This window comes from Eleutherodactylus coqui, chromosome 1 (assembly GCF_035609145.1).
Source record: "Eleutherodactylus coqui strain aEleCoq1 chromosome 1, aEleCoq1.hap1, whole genome shotgun sequence".
Classification (NCBI taxonomy): Eukaryota; Metazoa; Chordata; class Amphibia; order Anura; family Eleutherodactylidae; genus Eleutherodactylus; species Eleutherodactylus coqui.
The window spans coordinates 523,574,911-523,587,581 of NC_089837.1; the positions used below are offsets into that span (position 1 = coordinate 523,574,911).

The 12,671-nt window shown below is 44.6% G+C and overlaps 1 protein-coding gene across 1 annotated transcript in view; it reads left to right on the forward strand.

Annotated features, from left to right (window-relative positions):
* The window catches only part of LOC136607110 (retinal guanylyl cyclase 2-like), a 74,420-nt gene that overhangs the window by 28,833 nt on the left and 32,916 nt on the right, over positions 1 to 12,671 (forward strand). The window contains exon 5 of the mRNA XM_066589024.1: positions 7,878 to 7,962. Within this exon, the coding sequence (XP_066445121.1) occupies positions 7,878 to 7,962 (85 nt within the window). The remainder of the gene's footprint in view (positions 1 to 7,877; positions 7,963 to 12,671) is intronic.

Consider the following 12,671-nt stretch of genomic DNA (forward strand, 5'->3'; position numbering starts at 1 on the left):
AACGAGAATCGGGCACTCATTGGTCATTCAGTCTTGGCTGGCATAAAAATCATTGTCGGCTCGGGCATTTATTGTACCATTTAAACACTGTTCATTCAGTATTTTACATAGGAATGTGAGACACTGAATGATAAGTACCCGAGGACTGCCCAAGCATGAACGGGCTGGTGATGACATCACCAGCTTGTTCCATCGGGCAAATATGGTCATTTGGCTATGGAAGTAAAGACTGTGGTAAGGTATTGAATCAGATCACCATACAGTTGTGAAGTAAGCAGGTAGATATAGAGGGATACGTACTTTCCTTATAATCACGGAAATATAAGGTGCAAGAGGCAAGGAAAGAATCCTTCAACTTCATTAATCAGAGCAGCTAACACCGAGAATGGAGTTGTAGACCTGCTTCCTGGTTAGTCTTCTACCTGACCCAGTCTGCTGCACCAGTCGTCCGAAGGGAAGGTACACTTAGCAAGGGCATACACCCGACGATGGTACCAGCTAACCCTCTTGGATTACTGCATCACACACTTGTCAGAAGCTCTCATGTTGACTCTCTTATTCTGTCTACCACCAAGAATCCCTCTCTTTGTGAGAAAACTATTCCTAGATAGATATAGCTTTGTCATAGGACCATGTCAGGAGCAACTCAGCGTGTCCACAACACTTGTGTTCTCATACCGTTTAAGGGCTAACTGCTTCCGGGTTGTTACACCTCTGTGCCATATTGGAAAGCAGCCTGCAACATAACTTGGGGCCCTGAAACATAAAATAACAGCACTTCATCTGCAAAGAATGACAAACACAAACAAAATATAGCATAGCATAAAACAAGAACTCCAGTCTCATATTCCATAAGGACTCATTTTATATAATTTCTTCTCCGATTTTTGATGCTTTCTTTCCTTTTCTTCTCCAGCCCACGCAGACCATCATGACAACATCTCCCAACAAATGTAAAGTTTGTTGCCCAGGCATCATTGACCCTCTCATTTTTGCAGCCCCTATAGCAACACAAATACAGTAAATTCAGTCTCTAGATCAGACCCTCAAAATAACTCACCTTCAATAATCCTCCTTTATGTATGGATAAGGGTTATGTACATAGAAATGGAGATACAAGGGTTTAATTTTATAGCATGGAAATTATGACTCTAAGGAGGAGTGTATGTAATTCTGCAGATTGTTCTGAATTCTAAACTCATTGCTGCTACATTTGTATAATATAGAAGGATTGCCCCCCCCCATTACAGTACCCTCTATTGCTATTAACCATTGTGATGCTGATGGTGTTTCCCAATATGATGATGATGGCTTGGCTCCACTACATGTCTGCTGCGCATGTAATAAATTGACCACCCTATCCAGCCACAGTAAGAGCCATTGCTTGTTAGCAACTCTCCGCCCTGGATCACAGGTGGGCATTTTGAGTGGGTGGCAACCAATAGTATGCTACCTATATGCCCAAGTAAACCACATGAACAGGATTTCTGCTTATGTGACACCATTTAAGTGTGTGGCCTGTAGACAAGAAATGCAAGCCATAAGAGCTCCTTAAATTTATTTTAGTGACCCAAAATCAATTATAGCCATGCCTTTCAATGTGCAAGGGTCCAGATCACTTTAAGCCCAACCATGGGTGAAGAACCAAGTGTTCAATAAATTTCACATATTAACCATTTTACAAGTCATTTACTGCTTCAGTATTTTAGATCTTTTTCTTAGATATTTCTATGGTTACTGAAGTACAATTCTAAGCATATTTACAGAGTTGGCCCTTATTTTTTCAAGACTTCTGCACTTCTTCCTGGCATGCTGGATATCAGTTTCTGGGCTAAATCCTGATAGATAACAACCCATTATTCATAATCATTGATTATAGCTTATCACAATTTCTGTGTTTTTGTTTGCCCACCGGCTTATTGAGGATTGACCACAGGTTCTCAATGAAATTGAGATCTGGGAAGTTTCCTGGTCATGGACCCAAAATGTAAATGTCTTGTTAACTTTTGCCTTGTGACATGGGGCTCCATCATGTTGGAAAAAAGCATTGCTCATCGCCAAATTGCTCCTGGATGGTTGGGAGAAGTTGCTCCTGGATGGTTGGGAGAAGTTGCTCCTGGATGGTTGGGAGAAGTTGCTCCTGGATGGTTGGGAGAAGTTGCTCCTGGATGGTTGGGAGAAGTTGCTCCTGGATGGTTGGCAGAAGTTGCTCCTGGATGGTTGGGAGAAGTAGCTCCTCGAGGAGGTTTAGATTCCACTCTTTATTCATGGTGGTGATCTTAGGCTGTGACTCCCTTGGATGAAAAGCAACCCAACACATGAATGGTCTCAGGATGCTTTACTGTTGGCATGGCACAGGACTCGTGGTAGCGCTCACCTTTTCTTCTCCGGACCATTACTCTTCCAGATGTCCCAAACAGTCTGAAGGGGCTACACCACAGAAAATAACTTCCCCCCAGGCCTCTGCAGTCCCTGTTCTTCCTGCAGAATGTCAGTCTGTCCTTGATGCTTTCCTTGAAGAGAGGTGGCTTCTTTGCGGTCTTATTTTCTACAAATATTGTGGAGTTATAGCTGCCTTCATCTGGTTGAGCCTGCCCATCGCCCATTTACCTTCTGTCCATCCTACTGGACCATATGAATGGTATCCTACCTTCCTTGGTTTTATTTATAGGCTTAGTCCCAAGACAGGAGCATTCTACCCATCTTTCCCAGGTTAAGATTAGACCACCTGGTATTAGTATTAGGAGGACCTATCTGAAAGCTCGGTCACCTGGACGTTGGTAGATGGGCCAATATGATTCGATCGAATTACATACCAAGAGCCTTGCATTATTTCATGTGGTTAGAGTATTGATTATAGGTATGTATACCTCTGATAGTGAATGTATTCTGAGTGCTGTTGCCACTTTTTGGTTTCTAATTCTATTTACGTCACAGAGGGGAAAATATAAAAACATAAAAGCAATCACAGAAAACGGCCATTCACTTCCTGACTAAGGAGGGCAGACAGCTGCATCCTCTCACCATGCAGGCAGCAGACTACCAGATGAGGGAGCTAATTACACCTGTGTGGGACACCAATGAGACAGCCACTCACACTGCCTCCTAATATAGATGGGGGGTGGCTGCTTAGTGTATACTCCCACACAGAGTGGATACACAGTGTCAGACCTTCTGATACATGTAGTTCACCATGCAGACCAGCAACCTTAATAATGACACCATAATAGTTCAGAAGGTTGCCCTGCAGTTCCATCAGTGAACCACATTGGTACTGCCACCCTGGGCTCCCCCTGGAGTTTGAAAGTCGCACTGCATGTGAATGATAGATGATAAATGCAAGGCATTAACTGGATTTTGGCCAAGATACATGAGCTCACTAACCACGTCAAGGTTCCTTGCTTGTAGTGGGTCCCTACACTAATATAAGTATGTCACAGAAGGGGAAATATAGAAACCTAAAACCAATCACAGAAAACGGCCATGTACTTACTGACTAAGGAGTGCAGATAGCTGCATCCTCTCACCATGCAGGGAGCAGACTACCAAATGAGGGAGCTAATTACACCTGTGAGGGACACCGATGAGACAGCCACTCACACTGCCTCTTAATATAGAGGGGGGTGGCTGCTTCGTGTATACTCCCACACAGGGTGGATACAAAGTGGCAGACCATTCTGATACATGTAATGCACCATGCAGAGCAGCAAGGTGTCCCTCACAGGTGCAATTAGCTCCCTAATTTAGTAGTCTGCTGCCTGCATGGTGAGAGGATGCAGCTATCTGCCTTCCTTAGTCAGTAAGTATATGGCCATTTTCTGTGATTGCAAATTCTATTTAGGAGCAATCTGGTGATGAACAATGCTTTTTCCAGCATGATGTCACAAGGCAAAAGTGATAACTAAGTAGCTCGGTGAGCAAAACATTTACACTTTGGGTCCAGGCCAGGAAACTCCCCAGATCTCATCCCACTGAGAACCTGCGGTCAATCCTCAAAAAGCGGGCGGACAAACAAAAACACAGAAATTGTGATAAACTCCAAGCGCTGATAAGAAAGAATGGCTTGTCAACCGTCAGGATTTGGCTCAGAAGCCGATATCCAGCCTGTCGGGGAAAGTGCAGAAGGCTGGAAAATAAGGGTCAACACTGTAAATATGGAGGCTTTACCGAAACTTCATGTATTTGTCAATAAAAATGCAAAAACTTATGAAATGCTTCTCATTGGATTTCAGTAACCATAGAATCATCTGACTAACAGATCAATACACAATGAAGCAGCAAACTTTATGTCAGTCTCAAAACCTTCGGCCACCACTGTACAATTATGTCTGGATGTATGTTAAATTATAGGTATGACCGTCAGGTATGCATCGATATGCTGGAGGTCATGTACAGTATGTAGTAGAATTTGAAATTTGGTAGCATGAAAAAATTGGGTGACAACCCCTGTAGGGTCTATTGTAATGGCTGTCACACAGCTTTCCTAAAAGCAGGACACTTAAGAAACACTTAGTAACTTGATAGAATATAAGGGTCCATGGGTCTACATAAAGGAGGGTTGGTATCTACAGCCAATGGGGTCACCTAGTGGGCTTCATTTTAGAGTAGCCTGGCTGCCAAAAAGGTGCCATGGCAGCCCCCTTTGCACCTCTGCACAACTGATGTTCTCCTATGATGTTTTGAAGCTTCTGGGGGGAGACATTGCAGATTATGGCAGACCGACCACTTTTGAGGGTGCAGTCCCATGTAGCGGTCACCGCATGGCTGGGTTGTGGCAGCAATGTGGCCAAGAACCCTGCTAGAGATTTGTGTGGCTTGCTAATGAATTAAGTGTCTACCAGATATGCATTGTTACCACCTATGTAATTTTAGGCAAGCCCTAGTGAACACGTAATTCATTAGCACAGATTTCACAGACCTGAATCACCAGCAGTGACGGAGCCTCTTGGCAACTGCTACATGGGACCTTACCCTAAGAATGTATACCGCTCTTCTAAGTCAAAATATAATGATCCGCAGAGACTTGAAGAACCCTAGAAATAGTTTTGAAACCCTTTCCAGACTGCTAAAGCGACCCTCAGGTTTTAGGACAAACTTCTGTCCTGTGACAGGAGGGGATATAATATTTATGGAAGATCTTGTTTGCCGCCCCTCTGTTCCTCTAGTTCGGGGTTGTGATATGGAGACTGGCAGACCGTCAGCCATTTTTTTGTGTGTGTCAGACCTTCGAAGATATACCACAGTGTAAGGACTTCCCGTTTGCTTCCAGTGATTCTGCACAATCAGAACCTTGGGCCGAACGTTTTAAATATCTCACCATTGCCACCATATATCATGCATGGGAGACAGGAGAGATGGGGAGACCCTGATCAATCCTGCCTCTATCACTGATTTGTCACAGATCAACTCTTTCGAGCACTCCCACTGCTATGACCACGTGTCATGGCAGAGCCTTGATCGATCACTCGAGTGGAATTGCAAGCACAGGGTCATTAGAATACAGGAGGATTTGTACCCAGCTTTCCCAGGCTTCTGCACGCATGCAATATGAAAGCTCAAATCACCCCATGGTCCCATCTAATGCCTCCAGCACTCTACAATACCCACACACACTCGCTGCCACCACCAGCTTTTGTTTCCCAGGTAAGCTGGAAACCTCACTTATGAATTTTTAACACAGTCTTCGGAATCATAGTTCGTTTTAAAATGAACAAGGTTTGACTAATACATTACAGATTTATTCTAAAAATAATTAGCTGTGATATATATATATACAAAAATATACAGAAGAAGATGTTACAGTGGGGGCAAGGTTTACAGGCATACACAGCAGGCAGTATTTAAAATAAAACAAGGAGAAAATAAAATAAAGATACCAGACTTAGGATGTTCGGCCCAAGGTTCTGATTTTGCGGAGTCACTAGAAGCAAACGGGAAATTCCTTACACTGCGGTTTATCTCTGAAGGCTGATGGCCATACTTTGTTATGGGATAACCCCATTAAGCAGAGCAGAGAATCTTGCTTCTCGCAGTCTGAGGGTCCTTTAGGGTCTTTTTGGTAACTCCAGGTTGCTTCCATGTGTCTTACTGAGGAGGCTTCTTTCTGGCCGCTCCGCCATAAAGCCCAGATTGGTGGAGGCTGCAGTGATGGTCGACCTTCTGGAAGTTTCTCCCATCTGCACACAGGATATTTGGAGCTCAGACAGAGTGACCGTTGGGTTCTTGGTCACCTGCTTACCAAGACCCTTCTCCCTCAATGACTTAGTCCAATATTCTTTTATGTAACAATTATGTAGACGAAGGGGCTCTTGTTAACTTTCTGTGAAGCAGAATTGTTTTTGTAGCTTCTCCAGATCTGAGCCTCCATACAATCCCATCTTTGAGCTCTACTCATGGCTTGGTTTTGGCTCTGATCTGCATTGTGAGCGGTGAGACCTTATATAGACTGGGAAGGGGGGGGTCCTATGTCCAACCAGCTGAATGTAACACAGGTGACCCCAATCAAGGTGTAGAAACATCTCAAAGATGATCAAGAGAAAGTCAAAAAGTCAGAGCTAAAAGTCAAGTGTCATATCAAAGGGTCTGAATACTTATGTCAATGCAAACATGTTAGTTTTTAATTTATAAAAGAAATACTAACATTTCTAACATTCTGTTGCACAAGGCCACAATATAACAAAATGTAAAAAAAGGTGAAAGGGTCCGAAGACTCTCTGGATCCGCTATATGTAAAACCACTGAATTCCCATGGTTCATGTGGAATGACAGTATATACTGCAGAATGTGCAATAACTTGTGTTCCTTTATCAGTACTGAATAGAGCTACTGATCTGGCTCCTACTTCACAAACTACTGTACAATCTGCATTGGTGTAGCTAAAGGCTCATGGACTCTGGTGCAGAAGTTAAGCTTCTCTCCTTGTACAACTTTTCTTCGTGGCCATTGGCCACAGCCTGCCAATAACTCCCATCTTCATTACTAGCAGTGTTCCTTCTGTCTTTGTAGCTAGTACACAAGCCAATTAGGGACTTGGGTACCATTCTGCTGAAGCTGGGCAATACACAGCCACATTAAATAAGTATTAGCGGACAGCACCCTAATATATCACTGTAAAGCAACCCGATACACAAGGCCACATAAGATCTATGCAAATAGTATTTAACAGCATCCAGATCTAGTGCGGTGAAGGTTGGCTACATTACTGTTGATCTTGGATAATGTAAGACTTAGTGTCATAATCCCTGGTGGTCTAGGGCAGTGAAGAGGTTAAAGTCAGTAAAACTGGTGGTCTAGGGAAGTGAAGGAGTCAATGTAAGTATTTCTAGTGGTCTGAGGTAGTTGGGGGGGGGGGGGAGGAGCTAATTCCAGTATCCCTGGTAGTCTAGGACAGTAAAAGAGTTGCTGTAAGGAAGCCCTTCAGTCCTGGGCAGTCAAATGGTAAATGTTAAGATCTCAGGTGGTCTAGGGCCGTGTAAGTGTTAATGCTGTCCAGTAGTTGCCCTGGTTGTAGCTTCCTGCACTGATTATTGGGATGAGTGCAGGTAGGGAATATAGAGGACTATGTGACTGTCACTTTATAGATATACAACTCCTGAATTGGTCCATAATACAACTGCATTGACTTCTATGTGCATAATTGGATATTTTACCATTAGAATTAACAGAAGTAAAAAAGATTAACATAAAATAAAATATATAAATATAACATAAAATATTGTGCACAACTAAGCAAGACCACTGCTCCTTACACAAGCGGCCTCAGCCACAGTAACCTGCGAGGCTTCTCCTTAGCAATCATTTGGGGCACTTTGAATTATAGGGTAATCTCTATGGAGGGCTTCTGACCGGAAGTAGTCATTTTCTGTTGTGTATTTCAGGTATTGAACCATCCATTGTCATCTTGGTATTTGGTTTGGTGTTTGCCTTGGCTTTATGTGGCGTTGGCGTCTCTTATCTCATCAGGTAAACATTTTACATTTTTTCATCATCTATATCTTTAAAAGGGTGTTGTTAGGTCTGCTATCCGTGTCTGCTGTCCTCTTGCTGTTCCGGGTGGAGTCAGGCATCACTCTGCTCCTTCTGTATAAATGTACTTGTTGCTTCTATTTTCTATCAACACTGAAGGAGTTAACCAGTTTTCCTTGCTCTCAGCCCAGCTGCAGGGTTAATAGGCATTACACCTCTATTTAAGCTGGGCTGATGCACTTGCTCCTTGCCTCAGTATTGTTGTGTGTTTGTTTCAGACACCCAGAACATCTATGTCACCTTTCTCAGGATTGTTTTCTCTATTTGATCCTGTATCTGTTTATTCTGTATGTTCTTTGCCTTGTGCTTTAGCCTGTGTGCATTTATCCATTTTCTTGTAGCCTGTGCATCATTTCCGTCCCTGGAGTAAGTCAGTTCTGTATAGTGTTCTGTGTGCCCTGTGTTCAGTACTTTGTCTCTGTGTCCTGTCAGGGATAGTTAGTCCCAAGGTTCCAGCGCAGGGCCGTTCTTATCAGAATGCCTACCCTGCTTTTAGGCAGGGGTCTTCCCACATTCCTAATTAACTAAGGGCAAGATTCCCCGTCTGAGATTGCCTTGCAACTGGGGTCAGCTGCCAGCCCCACCAGGTCTTGTCCCAAAGCCAGGCTGGTTGGTTAGCACAGTGGGTCCACAATCAGTATCAGGTGTGTATACTATTGCACATAGTCTTGGTTGAGTCTTGGGGTTAATCTACAGACAGGCGCAGAGGAGGAAGAAGGTACCATATGACCGTAGGACCTGACTACACAGGGTTTGTTTGTAGTCTGTAACCATAGAGATGGACATAACCTTTAGGCTGCTTCCACACAATCGCAATAAGGACACATTTCTGTGGCCATATTATGGATGATTGTTCCAGTCCAAAAGCGGGACTGTTGACTCAAACTCACAGTAGCATAAGTCCCTATGCTACTGTGAGTTTGCATCAGTAATGCTGTATTATGCTCGTCTATGGGCAGCCATAAGTAACACAGGTTTGGTCCAACCTAATACTCTTATTGGCAGTTGGTCAACAGTTGGACAGTAGTTATTTAATCCCAATCATGTCCTTGCCTTCACAGCCTTGTACATCAGCCTCTAGTGCAAGGTATAGCTCCCATGATGCTCATCGTCGTCCAGCTGGGCCAGGGCTCATGTTTGACGATACAGTGAAGTAATCTCAGGGATTGAGTTTGTCATCATTCCTTAACGTGTTCCAAATCCTTAAAACATGAAAATGTAATTGATTTCCTGTATTTATCAGAAAGCTAAGTCGTTTTTTTATGTGTTTTGCATCAATAGACCATAGAGAGAGAGCGATGACTACAACACAAAGATTATAGTCCTATAATCCTAAATACGTCATACTTTAATCCTGGTGGACACAGGAAGCATATATGGACATCAGGGGACCCGATAACGGGATGGTGGGACTTCTGCCCTGGGGGTTGGTTGGGAGGGGGGTGCAAAATAGAAGAAGAATCAACATCTATCAGACACCTCTGATGCCACCAAATTTAAGTACCGTAATTTGGGCCTTTAGAATCCTACCTAAATCCATAGGAGCACCGGATCGAAAATTGCTATAAGGGTTAGGACCAATCGTGTAACTTGAAGCTTCTGGGCCCCAATGCAAAACCTGTAACAGGGCCCCCAACTATAATGCTTTACTCATAGTACTGGGCTTCCCATATGGAGAAGAGAGGCCTTATGGGCCCCCTAAGGCTCCTGGGCCTGGGTGCAACCACATCCCCTATAGTTATGCCAGTGATTAGGCCGATTCGTGATTGTCCCTAAAATACCCTGTTACTGTATGGCTCTTAAGAAATATGGCGAAGTGATCACCCTGGTATGGAGAGCATGTTAAAGCCTCAATGGTCTCACACACCAGGTACAGGTCCCTACACGTTTCACCTCAAACTGGAAATTAGGTGGTTATAAAGCTTACATAGGGTGCAAGATATAAAGTAATTCAATTGCCCAAACTGCTGTGGGGGCCAATGGTAACTCACCTGCTGCTCGATCATGAATGAGCCTAGATCAGCAGCCACTATTTCTCTACGGTAGTAGCGGCCGCCATGACCCGATGTGTCACTCTCAGGATCTCCTGATGACGTCAGTACATTGAGCCGAGCCATGGTACATCCACCTCCCCTCCTTCTGGCGCACTAGGACGCATTTCTATGTTAAGACAAGAAGGGGGGGGACCAAACCGAATCACTGCCCAGGGTCAAACCAAGCTAAGGAAAGAGGTGGAATCCCTCTCCCTTCAATATTGACTATTGAAGCATATGGAAATGATAGCAGGATTCCTTGCTCAAGATCCCCGCTCTGCAATTACAGTTGCAATCAAAAGGAATCAACCACCATTGCAAGTTAGGTTTATTTGCTACATTTACCAACTTTAAGCTGTTTGCAAAAACACTATCAAACAAGAACAATGTTAATATCTCAACACAACTAATATAAGCGGTTTCTCCAAATTCACCATAAAATGCCCCTTTTACTGACCCCTGCAGTCTTAGAATTGTTCACCCCTGAATAGAATCTCTCATAAGATCACACGTTTGCACATCGGATGCGGTGACAAACATACCTGATGTGACTAATCAAGGGCTTCATTAGTTACAACAGGTGTACTTGAGATGAAATACACCAAGTGCCTGAACTGGCGAGGGGTATATTGGGGGGACATTTGATTGCATTATAGAAATATGGGTAAGTCAAGAGAGTGGTCCGAAAACCTAAGAGATCATTGGACAGAGAAGGAAAAGGATACAAAAAGATAGTAAAGACGCTGAATGTTCCTAGAGATACTACTGGAAGTAGTTCGCAAGTTAAAAGTTACAGGAACGCTGGCTGCACTACCTAGATGTGGCAGAAAGATGGCGTTCTCATTGGCTGCCACCAGATACCTGAGTAGGCTGGTGATCAATAACCCTGCAGTGACTTCAAAGGACCAACAGCAAGATCTGGTGGTCGCAGCACTAAGGTTTCCGTTTGCCCAGTAAGGAACAAACTAAACGCTGAAGGTCTTCATGGACGACCTCCAAGACGTCACCTCTACTGACCCAAAACAATAAAATTTTTCTCCAGAATGCTCAAAACCATATAAATAGCCACAGAAGTTTCTGCGGATTCTGTTCTGTGGAATGATAAAAAAATAGAACTTTTTGGGCCTCTGGATCAGCGGTGTGTCTGGTGGAGGAAGAATGAAACAGATTCTGAAAAGAACACCTTGATTACAGTGAAGTATGGTGGTGGCTCGGTGATGCTACAGTGAAGCATGGAGGTGGCTCGGTGATACTACAGTGAAGCATGGAGGTGGCTCGGTGATACTACAGTGAAGCGTGGAGGTGGCTCGGTGATGCTTCACTGAAGCATGGTGGTGGCTCAGTGATGCTTCACTGGAGCATGGTGGTGGCTCAGTGATACTACAGTTAAGCATGGTGGTGACTCTGTGATGCTACAGTGAAGCATGGAGATGACTCGGTGATGCTACAGGTAAGGATGTAGGTGGCTCAGTGATGCTACAGTGAAGCATGGCGGTGGCTCGGTGATGCTACAGTGAAGCATGGCGGTGGCTCGGGGATGCTACAGTGAAGCATGGAGGTGGCTCAGTGATGCTACAGTAAAGCATGGAGGTGGCTCGATGATGCTACAGTGAAGCATGATGGTGGCTTGGTGATGCTACAGTGAAGCATGGAGGTGGCTCCGTGATGCTAGAGTGAAGGATGGACATGGCTCGGTAATGCTACAGTGAAGCATGGAGGTGGCTCGGTAATGCTACAGTGAAGGATGGACGTGGCTTGGTAATGCTACAGTGAAGCATGGTGGTGGCTCGGGGATGCTACAGTGAAGCATGGAGGTGGCTCAGTGATGCTACAGTAAAGCATGGAGGTGGCTCGATGATGCTACAGTGAAGCATGATGGTGGCTTGGTGATGCTACAGTGAAGCATGGAGGTGGCTCCGTGATGCTAGAGTGAAGGATGGACGTGGCTCGGTAATGCTAAAGTGAAGCATGGAGGTGGCTCGGTGATGCTACAGTGAAGGATGGACGTGGCTCGGTAATGCTACAGTGAAGCATGGTGGTGGCTCAGTGATGCTACAGTGAAGGATGGAGGTGGCTCCGTGATGCTACAGTGAAGCATGGCGGTGGCTCGGTGATGCTACAGTGAAGCATGGAGGTGGCTCCGTGATGCTACAGTGAAGGATGGAGGTGGCTCTGTGGTGCTACAGTGAAGCATGGAGGTGGCTTGGTTATGCTACAGTGAAGGATGTAGGTGGCTTGGTGATGCTACAGTGAAGCATGGTGGTGGCTTGGTTATGCTACAGTGAAGCATAGAAGTAGCTCGGTGATGCTACAGTGAAGCATGGAGGTGGTTCGGTGATGCTACAGTGAAGCATGGCAGTGGCTCAGTATTGCTCTGTAGCTGCTTTTCTTCTTCTGGAAACCTGCAGTGTGAGGAGGACAAGATGGATTCAATCGCATATCAGGACTTCCTTGAAGAAAATGTCATGCCTTCTGTGAGGAAGCTGAAGCTTGTTTGTCATTGGACCTACCAACAGGAAGGTGATCCCAAGCAGACCTCATAGTCCACCAGGGCTTGGTTTCAGAAGATGTGAAGGATTCTGGAGTGGCCCTCATAGTCCTCTGACTTCAACC